Raw genomic sequence first — 18595 nt, forward strand, 5'->3', positions numbered from 1 at the left:
AAGATAAATTTCCTACATCTTCCTTCCAGAACAGGCCCTTTATGTAACAGATCTGAAGGAATTATCCGGGACTATCCTCCATTGTACAAACATTAATCTCAACAGCAACGGAGGAAAAGACATCCAGTTTAAAGACTTCTTTGAGGTTCACCTCGACTAGACAAATAAGCAAGTGAATGTAATTTAGATATGAGGACACCGCAGAACATTGATGGCGTCGATCTTTATATAATTGTGACTGGTTACCTAAGCAGAAGGTGCAGTGGGATCAGCAGGGGGAGGGGGAAGGAGACGTTTTAATGGTACAGTCCTTACTACCACGGCCCGGCATTTCTCTCCCATTGAACCCTTATCAATGATTTACCACGGTGCTTAAAGCTTTCACACGTGCTCAAGGCAAACCAACTTGTTTCTTGTTGCCTCTCAATAAAACCGTATTTGTACTCAATGTGCTCCCCCAGCACTAGACAACCACGCTGAGAACACATTAGTAAAGTTTAAAGAACACGCGCACACACACAAAAAAATCAGCCCAACGAAAATGTCTGGAAATGCTTACTTGGTCAAGTCCTCTCCCGGTCTGACACGTAAATACATAAAAAGAGTTTAGTAAAAGTTTACCTTGCTGCTCTTTCTGAGTTGCCACCACACAGCCCAAATTTAAAGTAAGTTCTGGTCTAGATTCAGAGAGAAAAAGGCAGCAAGTTCAAATACAGGGTTATAGCTAAGTCCCAGGAAAAAAAATGTTCTATAAACCTGTTTTCCCGTTCAGTACCCACCCCCGCCCCTCATTTCAGTTAGACCAAGCTTCAAAACAAGAGCTATTAAATAGTGAGATCTAAGAAGCTCTAAGGAAAATGCTTCCAAGCAGAAATTCTGTGCACCTTTGTAATAAATAAAAAACACTCCTAGTAAACGGAATACCGATTTTCTGTTTGCGCTTAGTATTTTTCCCGCTACTACGCAAAATTTGTAATATTGCATTACTGAACCAGACTCTACAAATTACTTTTGCAATAAAATTTAATTGCAGGGCTTAAATGCCAAAGATTTGACTCATCTGCAGTTTGCAATAAATACTAAATCTGAATTTCATAAGACAAAAAAGTCTGGCAACACTCTAGCTTTTGCATAAATTTAAAGAAAAAGCACTTCATGTTTGTCCAAAATACAAATTTCTGTGAAACAAATGGCATTAGCATGTCATAACACAGACTCACATGCATTTTATTGGTAACACAGACTCATCCTACATTTTATTAAATGTAGAAACAGAAGTATGTTCATAATTCATGTATTACTGGGCAAAGTAATACATGAATTGTATTTTTTTAAAAATCTTTTAAGTCTTTATGTGGGAGCTGACAAAGTGTTCATATGCATCAGTTGCTTTCTCGTACATTGTGTGCAGACAAGAGGGTGGAACACAGCTGGCAACATGGGGCACTAATCAGAATTGTAAAAAAACACCTTCCTAAAGCCAGGCTTCAGACATCTCATGTGCACTACACAACAACACTGCATAATGAGAAATGCTGGGCAAGCAGGTGATCATAAAGTGCAGACCCTTAGCTCAGAGGGCACCTGAGCTGACTTTAATCACACTCAAGATCCTGTAACATCAGTATTCCAACTACATTGACTAGTGAACAGAAAGCTTTAGATCAACTTACTTCTGTAGAAGAGAAACAAAAAAAGTCAGTGTCTTCATCCTTCACGTCACCATGCAATGCTGTAAAAGCAAGTACAGAAAACTTCTGTAGGGCATCCTAATCCATGAGACAAGAGGAATACACGATCACACGAGTAGTCTTCTAGATAGCATTCATCAAGTCAACACGAATCAGACCACTGACTTTTTTACTGACAGAATTTGAAAGCTAGGAATAAAAGTCCAGATAAATAGATAGAAAAGTTATCTGGGAATCACAGGGTTGAGTTGCATGTAATGATCAGGGTATTATCTGCATCATTCGCTGTATTATGTTGCTACTACATTCAGGACAGGATAAACACACATGAGGCAAAAACACAAAAGGAACCACACATTCAAAAAGCGTACCTAAAGTACAGGAAAAAAATTGTTTCATAAAGAATCCATAAATACTATGTATTCAACAAAATCTTGGAGAAAAGTTACTTATGCAGAAAATCCCACAAAAATGAGGGTTTTTTTAGAACAAACTTGTCAATAGTTTTGTCAAGAAAAACAGCAGGAGAGGAAGCAAAAGGTATTGATTGTTCTCCCTAACTACTGGAAATACATCAACTAACCAATGTGTTATTCAAAGGTGGTAGTACATCTACTACCCTTAACAGACCATATAAAATGCAAAATAATAGCGAAGAGTGCATGGAAATAAAAGATCCAAAAGCCTCACCTTCCACATTCAGACCCTTTGACATATGACACAAATCACTGTTTCTCTGATTTGGTTCTGTAAAATCCTCTTCTAGTAGCTTAGGAGATTGCCTTCAGAGATAAAAGTAAAGATTTAAAATCATCAGGGATATCAATAAAAAATGAATTCTGACTTTCAGCTCTCTTAGAACTAAGTTTGCCCACTTTACCAAATGACCTTACCAAGAAGGTGCAGTTAACCAAACACATACACGCATCAAACAACAAAAAATCTGGTATTCTCCAAACTGGAGAGGTACTTTAGCTCTACGATACTGAATGCATCATACATAAAAGTAGTACTACACCTTCTCTGTATGCAGTATTTCAGGTAACTAGAACCAGCACTAATAAATTATTATACAGTCAATTCTAATTACAATAATTCTAGTTATTTAACTAAAACCACACTAAATAGATTTACTGTGATTTAATTACTTGTAAAAGTACATTCATAATGTATAAGTAGCCTATTATGTCGTTATTCAATAAATTGCAACTAAAATGTCTTTTTCCATGAACCTACTACAAATGCTAAAACTTTACACAAACTGTGTATTTTTACTCACATACATTAAAAAAACAGACTCACTTGCAATTTTGCAGAATACAATCATTATTTTCTACATTTTCTTAATTCTATTTTCTGATAAATACACTGTCAGAACTTTTAAAGCCACTAATCTCAAAAACTCACATACCTCACAGCTTTCATTTTTCTTCTGTTAAGTTCTTTATTACTGTCATCCAACAAGTAGAATTCTTTCTTTCTATTCATGGCGTCTGACTTTGGGGGAAAGAAAAATGACAAATTCTCTACAACATAACCCAGTTCATCACTTGAGCCAACATCACAGATTCACATCACTTGGCAAGGTACAAAACCAAAGAGAGGGACACAACGATCACAAAGGCTAGCTTTTCCTCGAGAAACAAGTCTTTCAAACGCAACAGTGCAACAGAAGAGCGATCTGCCTTGCATTACCCAGCTCCTCCACCCTAACCTTACCATTCCTGGTGTTCAAGCCTCCTTCCCCAGCACGTATGCTCCAAAGGATAACTTCTTACTGCAGCATCTCCCTGCTGTAGAATCACACCCTGCTCGCAATCCACCACGTCTGCTAACCCCGACTCCTTTCCTTAAGGACTGCTATCTGGCCACCTGGGTTTCCCTTCTAGATTTACTTATACCCCGCAACTTCACTGTCTTCACCTGCCCTGTTCTCTTGTCCTACCCTCTTTTCCTTCTTTCACACCCTTTCCGCTTTTGGTTTTTTTTTTTCAGTTTTTTGTTTCTTTTTGTTTGTTTGTTTGTTGTTCTACTCGGCGAGAGGTGCTCTTTCCCGCTCCCGGTTCAGGCGCCCTGCGGAGCGCTCCCGCAGTTGCCCGGCGGAGCAGGACGTACCGCGCAAGGACGCTCCGAGCCGGCCGGGCCGGGGCTGCGCCGCTCCCGGCTGAGCGCAGTCAGCGAACAGGCGACCCCGCCCCTCACGCTGCCTCACGGAAACCCCCGCGCGCCAAAGCAGCCGCCCAATCGGGAGCCTTTTCAGCGCCGCCGCAGCCAATCAGGGCCGGGCGAGAGGGGAAGCGCGGCTCTTAATGGAGGCGCCGCCCGGCGTGGTCGCTCGGTGTTGTGCTGTGGGAGCAGAGGGCTTCCCTGAGAGGGAGTGTGTTTCTTGGGCGCAGTGGTGTTAAGTGCAGCCAGCAACCTAGTGCCACGCAGCCGCTCACTCACTCCACCGCCAGAGGGATCGGGTAGAGAATCGGGAGGGGGAAAACGAGAAAACTCGTGCGTTTATATGCAGTTTAACAGGGAAAGCAAAACACGTGCACACAAGCAAGGCAATTAATTCAGTGCTTCCCAGGGGCAGGCAGGTGTTCAGCCATCTCCAGGAGAGCATGGCCTCGTGACATGCAGTGTTTGCTTAGGAAGACAAATGCCAGCACTCCAAACGATCGTCCTTCTTTTTTCCACTTTAAATACTGAGTATAATGTCATACTGTGTGGAATATCCCTTTGGTCAATTGGGGTCATCTGTTCTTGCTGTGTCTCCTCCCCAGTCTCCTTGCCAGCGTGGCAATACAAAAAGCACAAAAGGCCTCAACTCTGTCTAAACACTGCTCAGCCATAACAAAAACATTTCTATATTATTAGCTCGGTTCAGCACAAATCCAAAACAGCGCCATGCCAGCCATACTGGTGAAGGAAATCAACTCTACCTCAGCCAAAACCAGCACACTGGGCTAAAAGCCATTAAGTTCATGCTTTGGGCTTACTTTATTCTACGTGCATTTCCATTACTTGCAGAATAAGTAAGAGATGGTTTTGGAGTGTTTTACCACTTGTGTTTTGGTCGTTGTAAATGTAGCATGATACTCTCTAGCTATCTGTTTAATCACTTAGTAAAAAACGGCTAAGTTTTAAAACTAGAAATACATGGATTTTCCCTTGTTGATATCCAGGTGTTAGAAAGATAAATTTCTTGTCGATAGAATTGCCTTGTTAAGGCTGAGGGTTTGACACACTTCAAGGATCTCAGACCCAGGAGAAGGTTAACAAAGCTTGGGGAGAAGGATGTACCACTGACAAGTGGACATAGGGAATGCAGAATTCAGAAGCCACAAGGACATTTGGCAGAACTCCTCAAAAAAGGAAGAAACTAATAAAGCCAACTCAGCAACTGTGCAGGAATCAGCTGCAACTGGGAAAAGCATAATTCCAGTAGGGGGAGATTTCGACCATGACTCAGTGCCCACCAACTCAGCAAACCCACCAACTCAAGAGAAGAGAGTGACTGAGCATGTGGACTAATGGGCATGAGAAGAATGATTTAACCAGTAGAAGGTAGAATGCTAATCAGTAACAATGATGTAGCTTGAAGCCGATAAACCCTGATTTCTTTCTTTGCTGAAATGTATAAATGATGTAAAGTTTTTATGATTGACAGCCTTTTGTGGGCTACCACTCAGCTTCCTGCTTTGTGCAGACTAGAATAAAGAAATAGAAATACCTCATCTTGGTGTGTAAATTGTTGCTACACTTCAGGCAGCAAGCCTATATTTAGACACACTGCAACTTTTAGACCCATGCCAACTCATGAACTAGACCAGCTTTCCAAGAAACAAGTTTACTAACAAAACCCAGTTTATTCATGTTTTTGCACTTTTTACGCAGTAATGCTAGGATCTACTTTGCATCTATAATTTTAAATGTACTAAGTGAGTGTTTATTACATGTTTATTGACTCAGATAACAAGGTAGAGTTTGACAGGTTACACAAACCCTGCTCAAGGTTTTCTTAATAGCAGGGAGTACTGTAGTTGGTGTGGCCAAGGCAAACAGTCACTGCGAAGAAAAGAGCCAAAAGAGGAGAGTCCTGTCTGCTGAAAAGGCAGGAGAAGAATTTCAGGCGTAATAGGTAAGAAAGCATGAAGAAAATAGGAGTAAAGTTTAAAAATTATGCAATTTTATGGAGCTAGGCCCTCATCTACTTTTTGGTAAAACACCCAAATCAGACAAACTTGCATTGGTTTTGTTTATCTACACTTGAATGTGCCTGCTTTGTTTGTGAGGGCTGGAACTTTCCAGACCTTATCCTCATACTGATTCAGCGTGTAAATAATGTACCTCAGAAAGGAACAAATGAACCATCTCTCTCTGTCCTATAAGAGCTAAACCTCCGTCTCCTTATTCTGTTAATATCAGTCTTCTTTCCTCTCAGATTCTCCAACCAGTTTTTGCAATGAAGAAATTTTTTCAAAATGTATTTAGCTTTGGAAATTGCTTCTTTTACTTCCAAGTTGACGAAAGGCTTATGCATCCAAAATTTTGTCTTAATCTTCCTTATTCTGTGTTAATTCCCCCGTAAAATTTAACTCATAAACAGTTTCTTAGGAACATAATGAGTACAGCCGAGGGGTAGAATGTGGGGTGGTTGATGGCAGACCTGTTGTGGATGTAGCAGGGAAAGGGAAATGATAGGAAGGTTTGTCTCGGTTAGAGTTCTGAATGTGATTTTAAACGTTACCGATGTTTCTTAATTTTATGTGGTGCTGTTCGAAGTGCAAGGCTGTGTGAAAGCCGGTGTGTCTCATGTGAGTCCCCACGAGGTGGCAGCATGGCCTAACCCTGGGTGGGCCTCAGCCGCGGCACCAGCTTTGGACGTGGTAAAAACGGCATTTGAAAGATACTGCTGAACAGAGGGGTGTCTTTTGTGTGAGCGCTGCCGTTATATTTTAAAATCGTGGTCAAATGCAGTTTGAAAACATGTGCTGGATTACAACGACCCCCACGCAGCGCTGCAGGCTGGGGGAAGAGTGGCTTGAAAAGCTGCTCGAGGAAAATGACCTGGGGGTGCTGAACATGAGCCAGCAGTGCCCAGGTGGCCAAGAAAGACAATGACATCCTGGGCGGTATCAGCAATAGTGTGGCCAGCAGGACCAGGGCAGTGATTGTTCCTCTGTACTCGACCCCGGTGAGGCCACGCCTTGAATCCTGTGTTCAGTTGTGGGCCCCTCATGACAAGGAAGACATCGAGATGCTGGAGCGTATCCAGAGAAGGGCAGCAGAGCTGGGGAAGGGTCTGGAGCACGAGTTTTATGAGGAGTGGCTGAGGGAGCTGGGGGTGTTTGTCCTGGAGAAAAGGAGGTTCAGGGGGCACCTCATTGCTCTCTGCAACTACCTGAAAGGAGGTTGTAGCCAGGTGCAGTTGATGATCTTAGAGGTCTTTTCCAATCTAAAAGGTTCTGTGATTCTAGTCTATGATTCCATATTTTCTTGATACTCTTTCCAGGCAGCTCTTATTTCTTCAAATGCGTAATGCATCATCATTTCTCATTGTCTGTATCTCGTCTTTTGTCAGCAAGAATTTCTGCTTTCAAAATTCAGTTACTAAATGCACTAAAACTGGCCAGGTGTGGGTTTGGTTTTTGTTTGTTTTTTGTTTTTTTAATTTAGATGATGGATTCTCCAAATGTGTATCTTGGTTATTTGATATGTCATCACTATTGGATTTTTTTTTTCCTGTAGTAGGGCTGTGCTAAGCAGAAAAAGGGTTTTCCCTGAAATGCTGCGTGACGGCTTACGTGTGTGTTTGGAAAAGGAAAGATACCTGTTACGTTACTGCGGGTGGGGCCAAATGCTACAATTCACAAAAGTTTGTAGGCAGGGGTTGTGCAGATGCATTGGAAATATGATTCCATTAATTACATGGCATTAACAACTGGAAGTTTACATGTTAGACAAGTAATTTCAAGACTGTGGTGGTCTAAAAGAGAGACACTGATACCTGAGGGAAATGTACTTAATCTGCTCGCCCACAGTTTCTGGCTCATAATACTTATAATTATTTTCTGAAGTATCACAGATTTAGGTTACTTACACTATGAAAGAGATTAAACTTCAAGATGATCAGGTTTTTTGTTAGCCAGGATGTACATGTTTGTGATTTCTAGAGTTACCCAATGTGCAACATTTCTGCTCTAACACTACAGCTGGTATTTTCTTCAGTGAAATTTCTATCATTATAAATAGTTAATTTTTACAGCTGTAGTAAATGGCAACACACTCAAAAATTGAAAGTTATTGCTTACTCATCTTCAGTTAATACATTGCTTTTATCACTGTGGCTAAAATGACTTTTTATGACTAGTTAAAGTTGATCTAAACCAGTGCTGTTGCTGAAAAGGTAGGTTTTGCTTTTTTCTCATCCCAGGTGTGTGTTCACCCTTTTCTTGTATTGCCACTAGTGTTTCTGGTGCCATACAGTGAGCTGGATGTATAGGTTGCTGTTGAGTAACCGCTTAGTTCCCTCATAATTCATACTGAGAGCCTTCGACCCTTGCATTTAACAGTGCAGTCAGTGGCTGTTCTTACATGGGCTTAGTAGTACCAGTACCCAAAAACCATTTAGTAGTGGTTATTGGGTGCTTATATTCAGTAACTATTGTTTATCTAGTTTTCTATGAACAAAATTATTTGCAAAGTACGCCAGACACTTTCTTCTCATCCACCCTGTTGGTTAAAACAAACAAAAAAATCTGTAAATGTAATGGTGGACAGTTTTGGTCCTAGGTACTTCTGTGGCACTGGTACTGAACTCACACTGATTCTTATCTCTAGAGAATCTTTTTTTTTCTCTCTTAGGCACAGTGTAGGAAATCTGCTGAGTCTGTTTTCAGATATGTTAATAGTAAAAATATGACATGAAAATTCATAGGGATAAGAGTGTTTAGTTGAAAGTATTATTGTGACTTTTGATAAGACACCTTTAATGCTTGAATCAAGCTTTCATCCTTTAAAATTCCCCCCCAAGTTTTTTACTGTAAGCATAACACAGTACTTTTTGATCTAAATTCCATCCCTATTTATCATGTAGGGAAGTAGCAGTCAGAGTTAGCCTTCTCCATTGTGCTCAGCTGCTGAATCCGGAAGCCTGACAGAAGTGAGACTGTAGAAGCACCATCTCTCCAGGTCCAGTAGTGAGGTGTGTGTATCCCCAATTTTAATTTACTCTTGAAAAGACTACAGTGCACCTTGGTTACATAGTATAAGTAGGGATCTCTGGAAATAAAAACTTATTAAACAAACAGAAAATCTTTTCCTGAACTTAGCTTTCAATCTCTGGAACTCAGTATGTCTGTAGCAAGGCACAGATTTGGGCTCCAGTGCAGATTGCTGTATCCTGTGGGATCTGACTGAAGCCTCTGTGTGGGCACTGAAGTTTGTTTGGGGGGTCTTTCAATTACATTTGTGTGTATGGAGAGGTATAAAAGATGTTGAAATTTTTTCACAGATCAGCCACTGTTAAGTCTCACTGTTAAGTCTAGGCAAACCAAGCTTTCTCTTTTGTTCTTTAGATCTTTAAGAGGCTTGGTTTCACAGCAAAAATCCTGTCTGAAATTATTGATGAATTATTCTTTCCTGTCTAGATTTTTAGAGCATAAATTATTGCTTAGTTGGTATGGGGGAGGGAGGGGGCGGGGGAAGTCTAGGTTTTTAGGATCTAAACACATAGCTAAGAGGAACGTGCTGGTGAGCAGGCTTGTTATTTGTTTTTAGCCTATCATATAATGTAACTTTAGGGTCATCCTTTATTGCTTAAGCAATTTCAAAACGCAGCTTCAAAAATACTAAAGGTTCATGGAGCCTTCAGGAGACTAGCAGTATTTGAATAACATGTGAACCCAACATTGACAAATGGTAAGCAATGCATTTTGGAAGGCAGTATTTCAGCTGCATACATGCTTGTGTAGTCCAGAATTACTATAAACTTTCCAGGAAAAAATCAGAATGGCTCTCTGTGCCACTGCTTTCAGAAACCGAATGAGATGATAGGCAAAGTTTATAGTGATTCCATAGTCTGTGGAATATAACATTGCAGAAGATAATGAAATACACTATGCTGCCAAGGCTGCATGTAGTTTTGACCACCGTATTTCTGCTCATGAATAGAAAGAACTGCTCCAGCTATGTTTATGGAGTTGGTTTGCAAGAGAGTGAAGACATGGTAACGTGGGGAACCAGGCTCCTTGGTAAACTTTACAGTGCACACTGACGCTCATAGTGTCATCTTCTCCTGTTAATGCTCTCAGAACTATTTGAATCCAAGGTAGTTATGTGCATATTGCATCTGCATCCTTCATTGTAGTATGTTTATTATTGAGAGACAAAGATGAAAATTTGCCTGTCACAAGTGGAGGTGGTGGAAGCAAAGGCTTAGGAAGAGCATAACCACTCTGGAAAACAGGCATGGCCTCTTGTATCCATAGAGTGCATATGGAAAACGTGCTGAAGGAGCGTTTGGTTCATCACCTACATTGAGCCTTTGAATGCAAAGGTTATGGGTAGTCAGAATGTCTCACCTGAAATGGACATTTCTTCTCTCAGTTCTCCTGTGGGGTGTTTCTAAGCCAACAGCTATGCACTGTGGGCCCTGCTGGAAGGTGGGATAAATGCAGTGATCTTTTCCTATGATAAAGAGTACTCCCATCAAATTATGTTTTTGTTAAGAAACAAATTTATTAGAAGATTTTTTTAATCACCTATGTGAGATGAAAGTAATGAGATCAGCAGTACCCTTTCAGTGCCTGTACACAAAGTTTCAGCAGTTCAAGATGCAAATATGCAATGAGGTTCCCTTCACAGCAGAGTGTTGCAAATATGATTTCCCATGTGTGTCTGTATAAACCTCCCAGCATCCTCCTGAACTGCTCAGGTTTGGTGTCCCTTACTGGACCTCTGTGTAAGACACAACCACTAACTTCTTCATTTTTTATAACCAATGTGTAAGAAAATTGTTGATTTCTTAAGAAGGCATTTAGAGGACTTACTAGTTAGAATTCATAATGCATTGAAAATGGATATTGATGAAGGAAGAGTATGGATTATTTCTGCAGTTCATAAGGCTTTGTGTGATGGTTATGAGCTTGGATATTGAGACTGCTGAAATGACAGTTTAGTACCATATTCCTCCACTAACTCCTTGTATGATCTTGAGCTAGTTAGTTACTTGATCATCAATTCCCCTTGTGTACTTTGGTTATTTTGTAATGTTTTCTCCAAAACGGAAGACAAAGGAGTTGGAAAAGCTATTAGGATGAAAAATATCACATACTATTGGTTCTGAATTATGTTGCTTTACCGATAAAAGTGATGCTGCTTATAAAGAACAGGATTACCACCCTGTGGCACATCCATTCCAATACCTGTCATTGTAATTACTATCAAATTAATTCTGCCTATTCTAGGAAAAATAAAGTATTTTACTGGAAGGTACTCTGTGTCTTAAGGTTTTTGTGTTATTCATGCATAAAGAAAAAGGAATGAAATCAGTGACAAATGGAGAATCTAAATTTGAAGTGACTGCTAAGTGAATGGGACACATTCTCAGGACTGTGAGTGTTCTAATTTTCAGTCTACACAAGGTGTAATATTAAAAGTCCAAGAAACACTGTACTTGTGATTTCATGGAAAGATATGATTGTATGCCTATTCTACCTGCTATTCCTAAAAATTATCTTTGTATTGTTCATTTTTTTGGGGGTGTACATCTGCTATTTGAGAGAGTGTGAAGCATTGCTGCTGTTTATATAGCATATGACCATTAATATACCCAGAGCTTTTGTGGAGTAAAAAAAAAAAAAACCACAAAAAACCCCCGCTGTATTTTAAGTCTCACTTCCTTTCAAAATACAAGAAAATGTAATGAACAGAAAGTCTTTTTGTTTACTTTGGCTGGTATAGCTGTCTGCTTCACGTTTCGTGTACTTATCTGTTTTTCTGATTTTTTTTTTCTGGAATACTAATGGAAATGTCTGTTTAAAAACTTCTATTGATGAAAAAGCTATTTTTTAGTACGTTCATATAATACTGAGCATAAAATTGAAGTTGATAATCACACGTAAGGAAAAATTGCTCCAAATCACTTCCAGGAGAATACACATTTGTTCTTTGTGTTTGAAGGTAAAAATCACTGTGAATAATTAGAAACACACAGAGATTTCTGTAAGAAAAGGCTATAACTCTTAGAATGGGTGTCACTGATGGGCAGAGTACAGGATAGAGTATTCTGTAAGAACATGAACAGGCACAATTGTTCGTTCCTTCTAAGAAACATAAGAGCCAGAAGGCACCTGATGAAATGATAAAATGACAGACATATTAAGGAAGAAGCACTTTTGAAAACAATCCATAATTTAACACTAAAAACTACTTACTAAAGGATTATAAATGTATTAAAATATGATCAGTCAATTTTATGGTCCATGAATTAGACCATAAATTAGTAGTTAAATTAGTAGTTAAAAAGTGGTTAAAAAGGATGGTGCACACATGGTCTATTAGTCTAGACTCTGTTAGTCTTTCAGGACTCAAGCAAGAGACTTTACTAGGGAAGCACCATTCCATACTGGCCTATTTTTATATGTTTGCTCTAAACACCCACTTATGACCACATCTGGAATTGTCTCTTTGTATGGACCAATATATTTTTGCTTTTGTTTCCATGCTGGTGGATTCTGACCCCAAGAATCTAATAAAGGTTTAATACAGAGTTATTTTGTGTGATTTTGGAGAATCAAATTCAGCCATGGCACAAGATGATTAAGTATACAAACAATAAAATTTTAACATACATATACTTATTTCAGGTGTGTGGTTAGTTTTGAATACATAGCTTAAAGGCATTTGTGACTAGTGCATTTGTGCATTTGTGTTAGCAGTGACTAAGTAGTTATACATCATCTGTTTGATAGCATCACTAAAATACATTTTGAGCTTTGGTGTATTGCCTGGTTGGGTAAACATTCCAGTGAACATATTGGCTAATACATTGACTTTAGCAAAGATGACGCTGTTTGAGTTGAGAATGGGAAAAATCTTCTTTCACATGAAGATGTAATCTTTCCAATACAGGCTGTTGGCTTGCTGATGGAATGCAGTGGGGAATCATGAAGACCAATATGGTAGTTGTTCTGGCACCTTATTTAATTCAGAAAAGAACTTTTTTGTGAATACTTAAAATGTGCCTCAAGTTTGTAGCATTTTAGAGAACATATAATGAAAATTTATGACATATTCTTGATCAAGGGATAAAAAAACTTGAGCATTTTCCAGTGTCTGTCTTCTGTGAAGGAAAGGCTTTGCTGGATTTTCTCTCCGTGTTATTTTCTCAGTTTTTTAAGTCACACTTGTCAGGCTGAAACAATGTGTGGAAGCTCTTCCCTGTAAGTTGCCTATATTCCAGGAATCCCTGGATTTCTAAATGGAAAATGTGAAACCTGTTCTTCTAAACTGAACAACATAGACAGCCAGATTGGAGTGGTAGAGCAGTGACTGGAACGTGGAGAAAAACAAATCCAAAGTTTTCAAGCAGACTTCAGTTAAAATAATGGAAAATTCTAGGATAGACTCAGAAATACTAGAAATTCTTCAGAGTATATTTCCATGTATTTACGAAGTGGAGCTAAGTCACATTCCAGGCAAAGTTGATCAGTTCATCTGTGGTCAGTTGTTTGCAGTCTTTCCAAGCAGGTCATAGGTCTAAAAGTTCTGGACACATGTTTACAATCCCAAATCAAGTTGTTCTTATCCTGGACTTGCTAATGAGTCCAGAAAAGAGCCTACACATTGGTTTGAAAGTGTAGTTGGTTGGTTTTGTGTTTTTTTTTTTTTTTTTTTTTTTTTTTTTTTTCTTTGGGGTTTTGTTTGTTTGTTTTTGTNTTTTTTGTTTCTTTGGGGTTTTGTTTGTTTGTTTTTGTTAGATGCTTTAAAAAAAAATCTATCTCAGGTGGGGTTTTGCATGGAGTTTGCAGTTGAGGAATATCATTAGGTAAGACAGGTTGGCTCAGCAGCTTCTGGATGAGGACTTGGAGGGAGATTACTTGAGAATGTAAAAGATAAGATCTATGGTGTTTGTGATGGTGTAGGTGGGAAGAAAGGACTTAAGGAGAGAAAGCTTGATAAAAAGTGTATTCATCTCTGCCCGAAATAAGTCTACTGAAAATATTACCTAGTTTTATTTGCCTTGTTTTTTGTTTTCTGCTAATGTAGGAGTAGAAACTCTTCTTAGGACTAATAAGAGCCTCTGCGTTTTAGAAGCTAATAAGAGTATTGTATTTTCCAGGCTTCCTGTAGTATTATTTAAAGGTATAGCTTCAAAAGGAGTTCCAAAGCTTATACAGAATACTGTTAAGCTAGTGTTACTTTCCATTATAATGGTTATTTTGATAAGACTGGGAAGAAATGAAGATGGCAAAAGAGGAGCATGACTTCACTGGATTCTTTCTGAAAGATTCTTGAAGACATCACAAGGAAAGGTTTGAAGCATGTTGTGTCTGGCTTACTTTCTCCCCCTTGTCACCCAGCTGAGACCCTCTGAAGAAAACCAGGACCAGAAGAATTCTGAGCAGAAATGACCATGCAGAATAATGTTTTCCAAATGGGGCTGGTTCCCTGCAAGCACTCCACGAGTGCAGTTTCAGCCCTTTTTGAGTCCTACTTATGTATAAACTGACTTGCCTAACCATTAGTTGTGAGTAAGCTGACAAGAATGACGTGGGACCCAGAGAAGTGGAGAATACCAGCTCTCTGCTACTTGTGATGAAGAATTATTATGTCTGCAACCGTAATAGGCATTCTCTATGTCACCTCAAAGGTCAGTTTATAAGCATGTGGATTCCTAAATCTGTGCAACCTGGACATGATTCATCTGACCACCCTCTTGTATTAGTTAAGAGAAGACACTTTTAGAAAGCCAGTCTTTGCATTCTCAGGGAGATGTCTAAAGCAGGATTGATGAATCACGCTTAAAAGTTACTGCTTTTCTCTACTGACTATAAAGGTAACTTAGAGAGACAGCCGAGACACCTACCTTACAACCTTTCACTGAGACGAATTCTGTCCAAATGGTTCTGCTATCTAATAATGTGTCTGGAAAAGTTTTTTCTGCAGTCTGTACAAGTTCTTTTGCATTCTGTCCGTGCACATTAGCCATGTCCTGGGTATGGGATTTATAAATGCTTTCAAGCGTGACTGAGAAAAGACCAAAGTGCAACTGGTTACTACAGACAAAATTTTGAAGCAGTGTGCAGAAGTGCCGAGGGTGCCTGAAATCTCAACCGCTACAAAAAAAAGGAAAGGTTTCATTTTATGCTCACCCAGCAACTGACTTTTCAGAGTTGAATTAATTCAACCCAAATGGTAAAATAATCTGACCACAGGGAGCACACTTACAGGGTATCTTTCTTTTAGCAGAGTAGCTAAAAGAGCATTTTTCAGTCTGCTGTATTAAAGAGACCATCTTCATGCTCCACAAATCATGTGTTTTTATCCACTATGATGGCAGGCTTCAGAATTGTTGTTCTGATATGAGAATTTAAAGAACATTATTTTAAAAAACATTCACCTTATAGCTTTTTTTTTTTTCCCAAAAAATAAAAGGGATTGTGACACTATTACTGATTTCTCTCTTTTGAGTTTATAAAGTAGGACCTATACTGTAAATTTATTTGCAAGTTGTAATTTGGATTAATGTAACAGCAGTTCTAGAAGCATTCAATTAAATTAATAACATTAACTGGAATTACGTGTCAGCTTTTTGCCAGGTTTTGCAAAGATAGTAAAAATTAGTTCAGTCAGCTTGGCTTTTACTTATTTTCTTTGTTTCTTTGTTTCATTGTGTTTTATATTTGTAATTATTACTGTAATTATTTGATAAAGGTTTATGGCAAACAATTAATAAAAAGCCACGGACACGAAAAGCTTGTTTGTGTTTTTCTAATAAGATATGGCACTTGCTTTCAGATGATTCAAGTGGCAGGTTATGTAAACATTTCTATTTCTGATCCTTCTAAGGCTTTTGTCTCTTCTCTATTAAGTGTTTTGTGGGGGAAAACATGATCATGAAGTCGGCAATCTGCCTAGGATTTCAGAGTGGTATGAAAATAAATAATTACACATGATGAAAACATTTAGGATATTACATTGTGATCATTTCATGTCACTGGCAGACGCATTTCAGGAAGAAAAACAAAATTACATAAAGTCTAGTGGTACAGTAAACAAGGGGATTTAAAGACTGATGGATATCCCTGTTTGTTCTCTCCTTAGGATAAAGTATCCACTGTAATACTTTAAAATTAGGTTTTCTTTTTTTTTTTTTGTCCACAACAGAGAAATCTGCAGGTGACTGATAAATAGCAAGAGTTTGACAGTCTGTAATAACTCTTCCTTGGAACAGAAGACCTAATTTCATAGAAGGATTTCCCTCCAAGATTACCTGAATTTGTAAACATCTTGCCTTGGTCACCTACCTAATCATTAGGAGGAACAAAGCTGCTCAGTTCCAGGTTCCAGGCCTGAATAGTACAGTGTCTTTGTAATATTCATAATTCCCTTCAGAATCCAAATGTATCTGATATTTCCCTTTATTTATGTCTTTTATCCTTGCTCTGACTACAGTGCTAATACTCATCGGAGCTTCTGCTCAGAAGGAAAGTTTGAGTTCTGTGCTGCATCAAAGGAGAAAATGAAAATGCTCATTAAAGGACAAGGTGACCTAATTTAATGTAATTAATCTACTGTGTTAAAAATAGCTTAGACGTGTCTGGTTTTGAGAAGTATTGCACTTCCAGAAGACTAGTAGAAGACAGTGGCATTAGCACTTTAATGAAACAATTCCTGTGCCCATATGTGTATGGAAAGAGAAGCTTCTGACAGTTCTATGTAGCTAAATATGTTAACTTTTAAATATTTATCTTTCCCTCTGACCTTATAAACTTGAAGACTTTTTTAAACAAAGTTCAAGAAATGTTGTTACCTCCTTGGTTTTGGTCAGCCTTTGTGCTTAGAAACCCTTGGAGTCAGGAGTGCTGCTTTCACTTGTCTTTTAGTGTGAACCTGCTTTAGTATTATTGGAGTCCCCTTGGTTTCTCCCATTTGGGAAACTGCATACTACTGAGTGAGAGATACAGGATCTCTGCTTCACATTGATCTTACCCTGAATTAGTCGGCTTTTGGCCAGAGAAAGTAGAGTGACTGAACACATTTTCTCTTTGAAAGAAACAGAGGAGCTGCCCCATCAGTAAGGAGTCATGGAAAAAAACAGGTTATTCGTAATGAGAAGTTGTTTGCACAAATTTGTGACAAACACGTGAGGACATACAGATTTCATTTACAGTGGTGGCTCTTGTGGGCTTTATCTTCAACAATAACATGGAAGATAATAGGTATTGGACACTATGTTCATGCAAAGTGATGCAGTTAGATTCACTTCAGAGAAAGGCAGGAAGTCTTCAGGGTTGGGTGCTTAATGGTGCAATGGGTTTCTGGGAAAGACAAATACTTTGCTGTATAGAAGTATCATTTCCTCTCCTGCCTGTGCCATATCTCCTCTGTGACCTACCTGTTCTCCAGGTAGCAGCCTTTTTCAGATGTTGTTGTGTCCCAAGACCATTAGTGGATGTCCTCAACTAAGATGTAAACTGTGTCTGTAGATGTTCTGTGAAAGATTTTGAAATTATGCAGTTTAGAAATTACAAAGTAAATAGGAGTTCATAATAGTGCATTATTGTGAGCAAGGCAAGTATCATGTGAAAGATCCATAGTGTACTTTTTCTGTTTGGCAGATCTCACTGCTCTTTTATGCCAGTTTTGGGGAAGAACATGAAGAAAAAGATGGACTGGTTGGATGGTGTGCCAGGGAAAGCAGCCAGACTTGTCAGGGGACAGGAAAGCACGGCCAATGAAAAGAAAATGAAAGGAACGCAAATAACAGTGAAAATTTAGACTTTAGCTGAAGCACAGACTAGTTAGGTTAAATACTATGGAAAAGTTCAAATGTTAAGGAGAGATAAGCACTTAATGAGATAATTGATATTCGAAACTACTGCACACCTTAAGAATATATTAAAACCACATTTCCAGGAACAATATTTGACCCTAGTTTAGAGCAAGGTGTTGGACCATAACCTTTTAATATTTCTTCTCTACATATTGCCTATGATTTTATGGCAACTACCTACAACATTGAGCAAAAGGCAAAAACTCAGAGCACCACTTCATAACAGTAGCTGTACTGGTTTTGGCTGGGATAGAGGTAAATTGCTTCATAGTAGCTGATATGGGCTGTGTTTTGGATTTATGCTGGAAATAGTGTTGATAACACAGGGATGTTTTTGTTATTGCTGAGCTGACCTTACACAAAGCCAAGGCCTTTTCTGCCTCTCACCTCATCCCACTAGTGAGTGGTCAGGGGTGCACAAGGAGTTGGGAAAGGACGCAGCCAGGATAGCTGACCCCAACTGACCAAAGGGAGGTTCCAGACCATGTGACCAAAGGGAGGTTCCAGACCATGTGGTGTCATGGTCAGCAGTAAAACTGGAGGGGGAGGTTGGCCAGGGGGGTTGCTTCTCTGGGACTGGCAGGGTCAGTAGGTGGTGAGGAACTGTTTTCATTTGCATCACTTGTCTGTTTTTTCCTTACAGTTATGATTACTGTTGTTATTAATTTTCAGCTACTAAGCTGTCTTTATCTCAACCTACACGTTTTCTCACTTTTACCCTTCTGATTCCCTCCCCTATTCCACCAGCAGGAGAGAGTGAGCGAGTGCTAAACCAAAAACTGCATCTTTACAGGATCAGACCAAAGATTGAACTAAGCTGCTAAGTCATCATGACCAAGTACCTCTCTGGAGT

At 39.1% G+C, this 18595-nt stretch overlaps 1 protein-coding gene across 7 annotated transcripts in view; it reads right to left on the bottom strand.

The window, feature by feature from the left end:
• RNF17 (ring finger protein 17) overlaps positions 1–3899 on the bottom strand; it is a 40891-nt gene extending 36992 nt beyond the window's left edge. For 2 of the 7 annotated variants that reach the window (XM_017831679.1, XM_017831673.1), the window contains exons 1-5: positions 3411–3798; positions 3103–3188; positions 2382–2473; positions 1674–1732; positions 622–677 (exon numbers count right to left, since the gene is read on the bottom strand). In XM_017831679.1, the coding sequence (XP_017687168.1) occupies positions 622–677; positions 1674–1732; positions 2382–2473; positions 3103–3188; positions 3411–3413 (296 nt within the window). In that variant the 5' untranslated portion in view covers positions 3414–3798. The other 5 variants (XM_017831674.1, XM_017831676.1, XM_017831677.1 and 2 more) reach the window with 5 other exon arrangements.
• Positions 3900–18595: the final 14696 nt, after the last annotated feature.

This window comes from Lepidothrix coronata, unplaced genomic scaffold (genome assembly GCF_001604755.1).
Source record: "Lepidothrix coronata isolate B3197 unplaced genomic scaffold, Lepidothrix_coronata-1.0 Scaffold194, whole genome shotgun sequence".
Classification (NCBI taxonomy): Eukaryota; Metazoa; Chordata; class Aves; order Passeriformes; family Pipridae; genus Lepidothrix; species Lepidothrix coronata.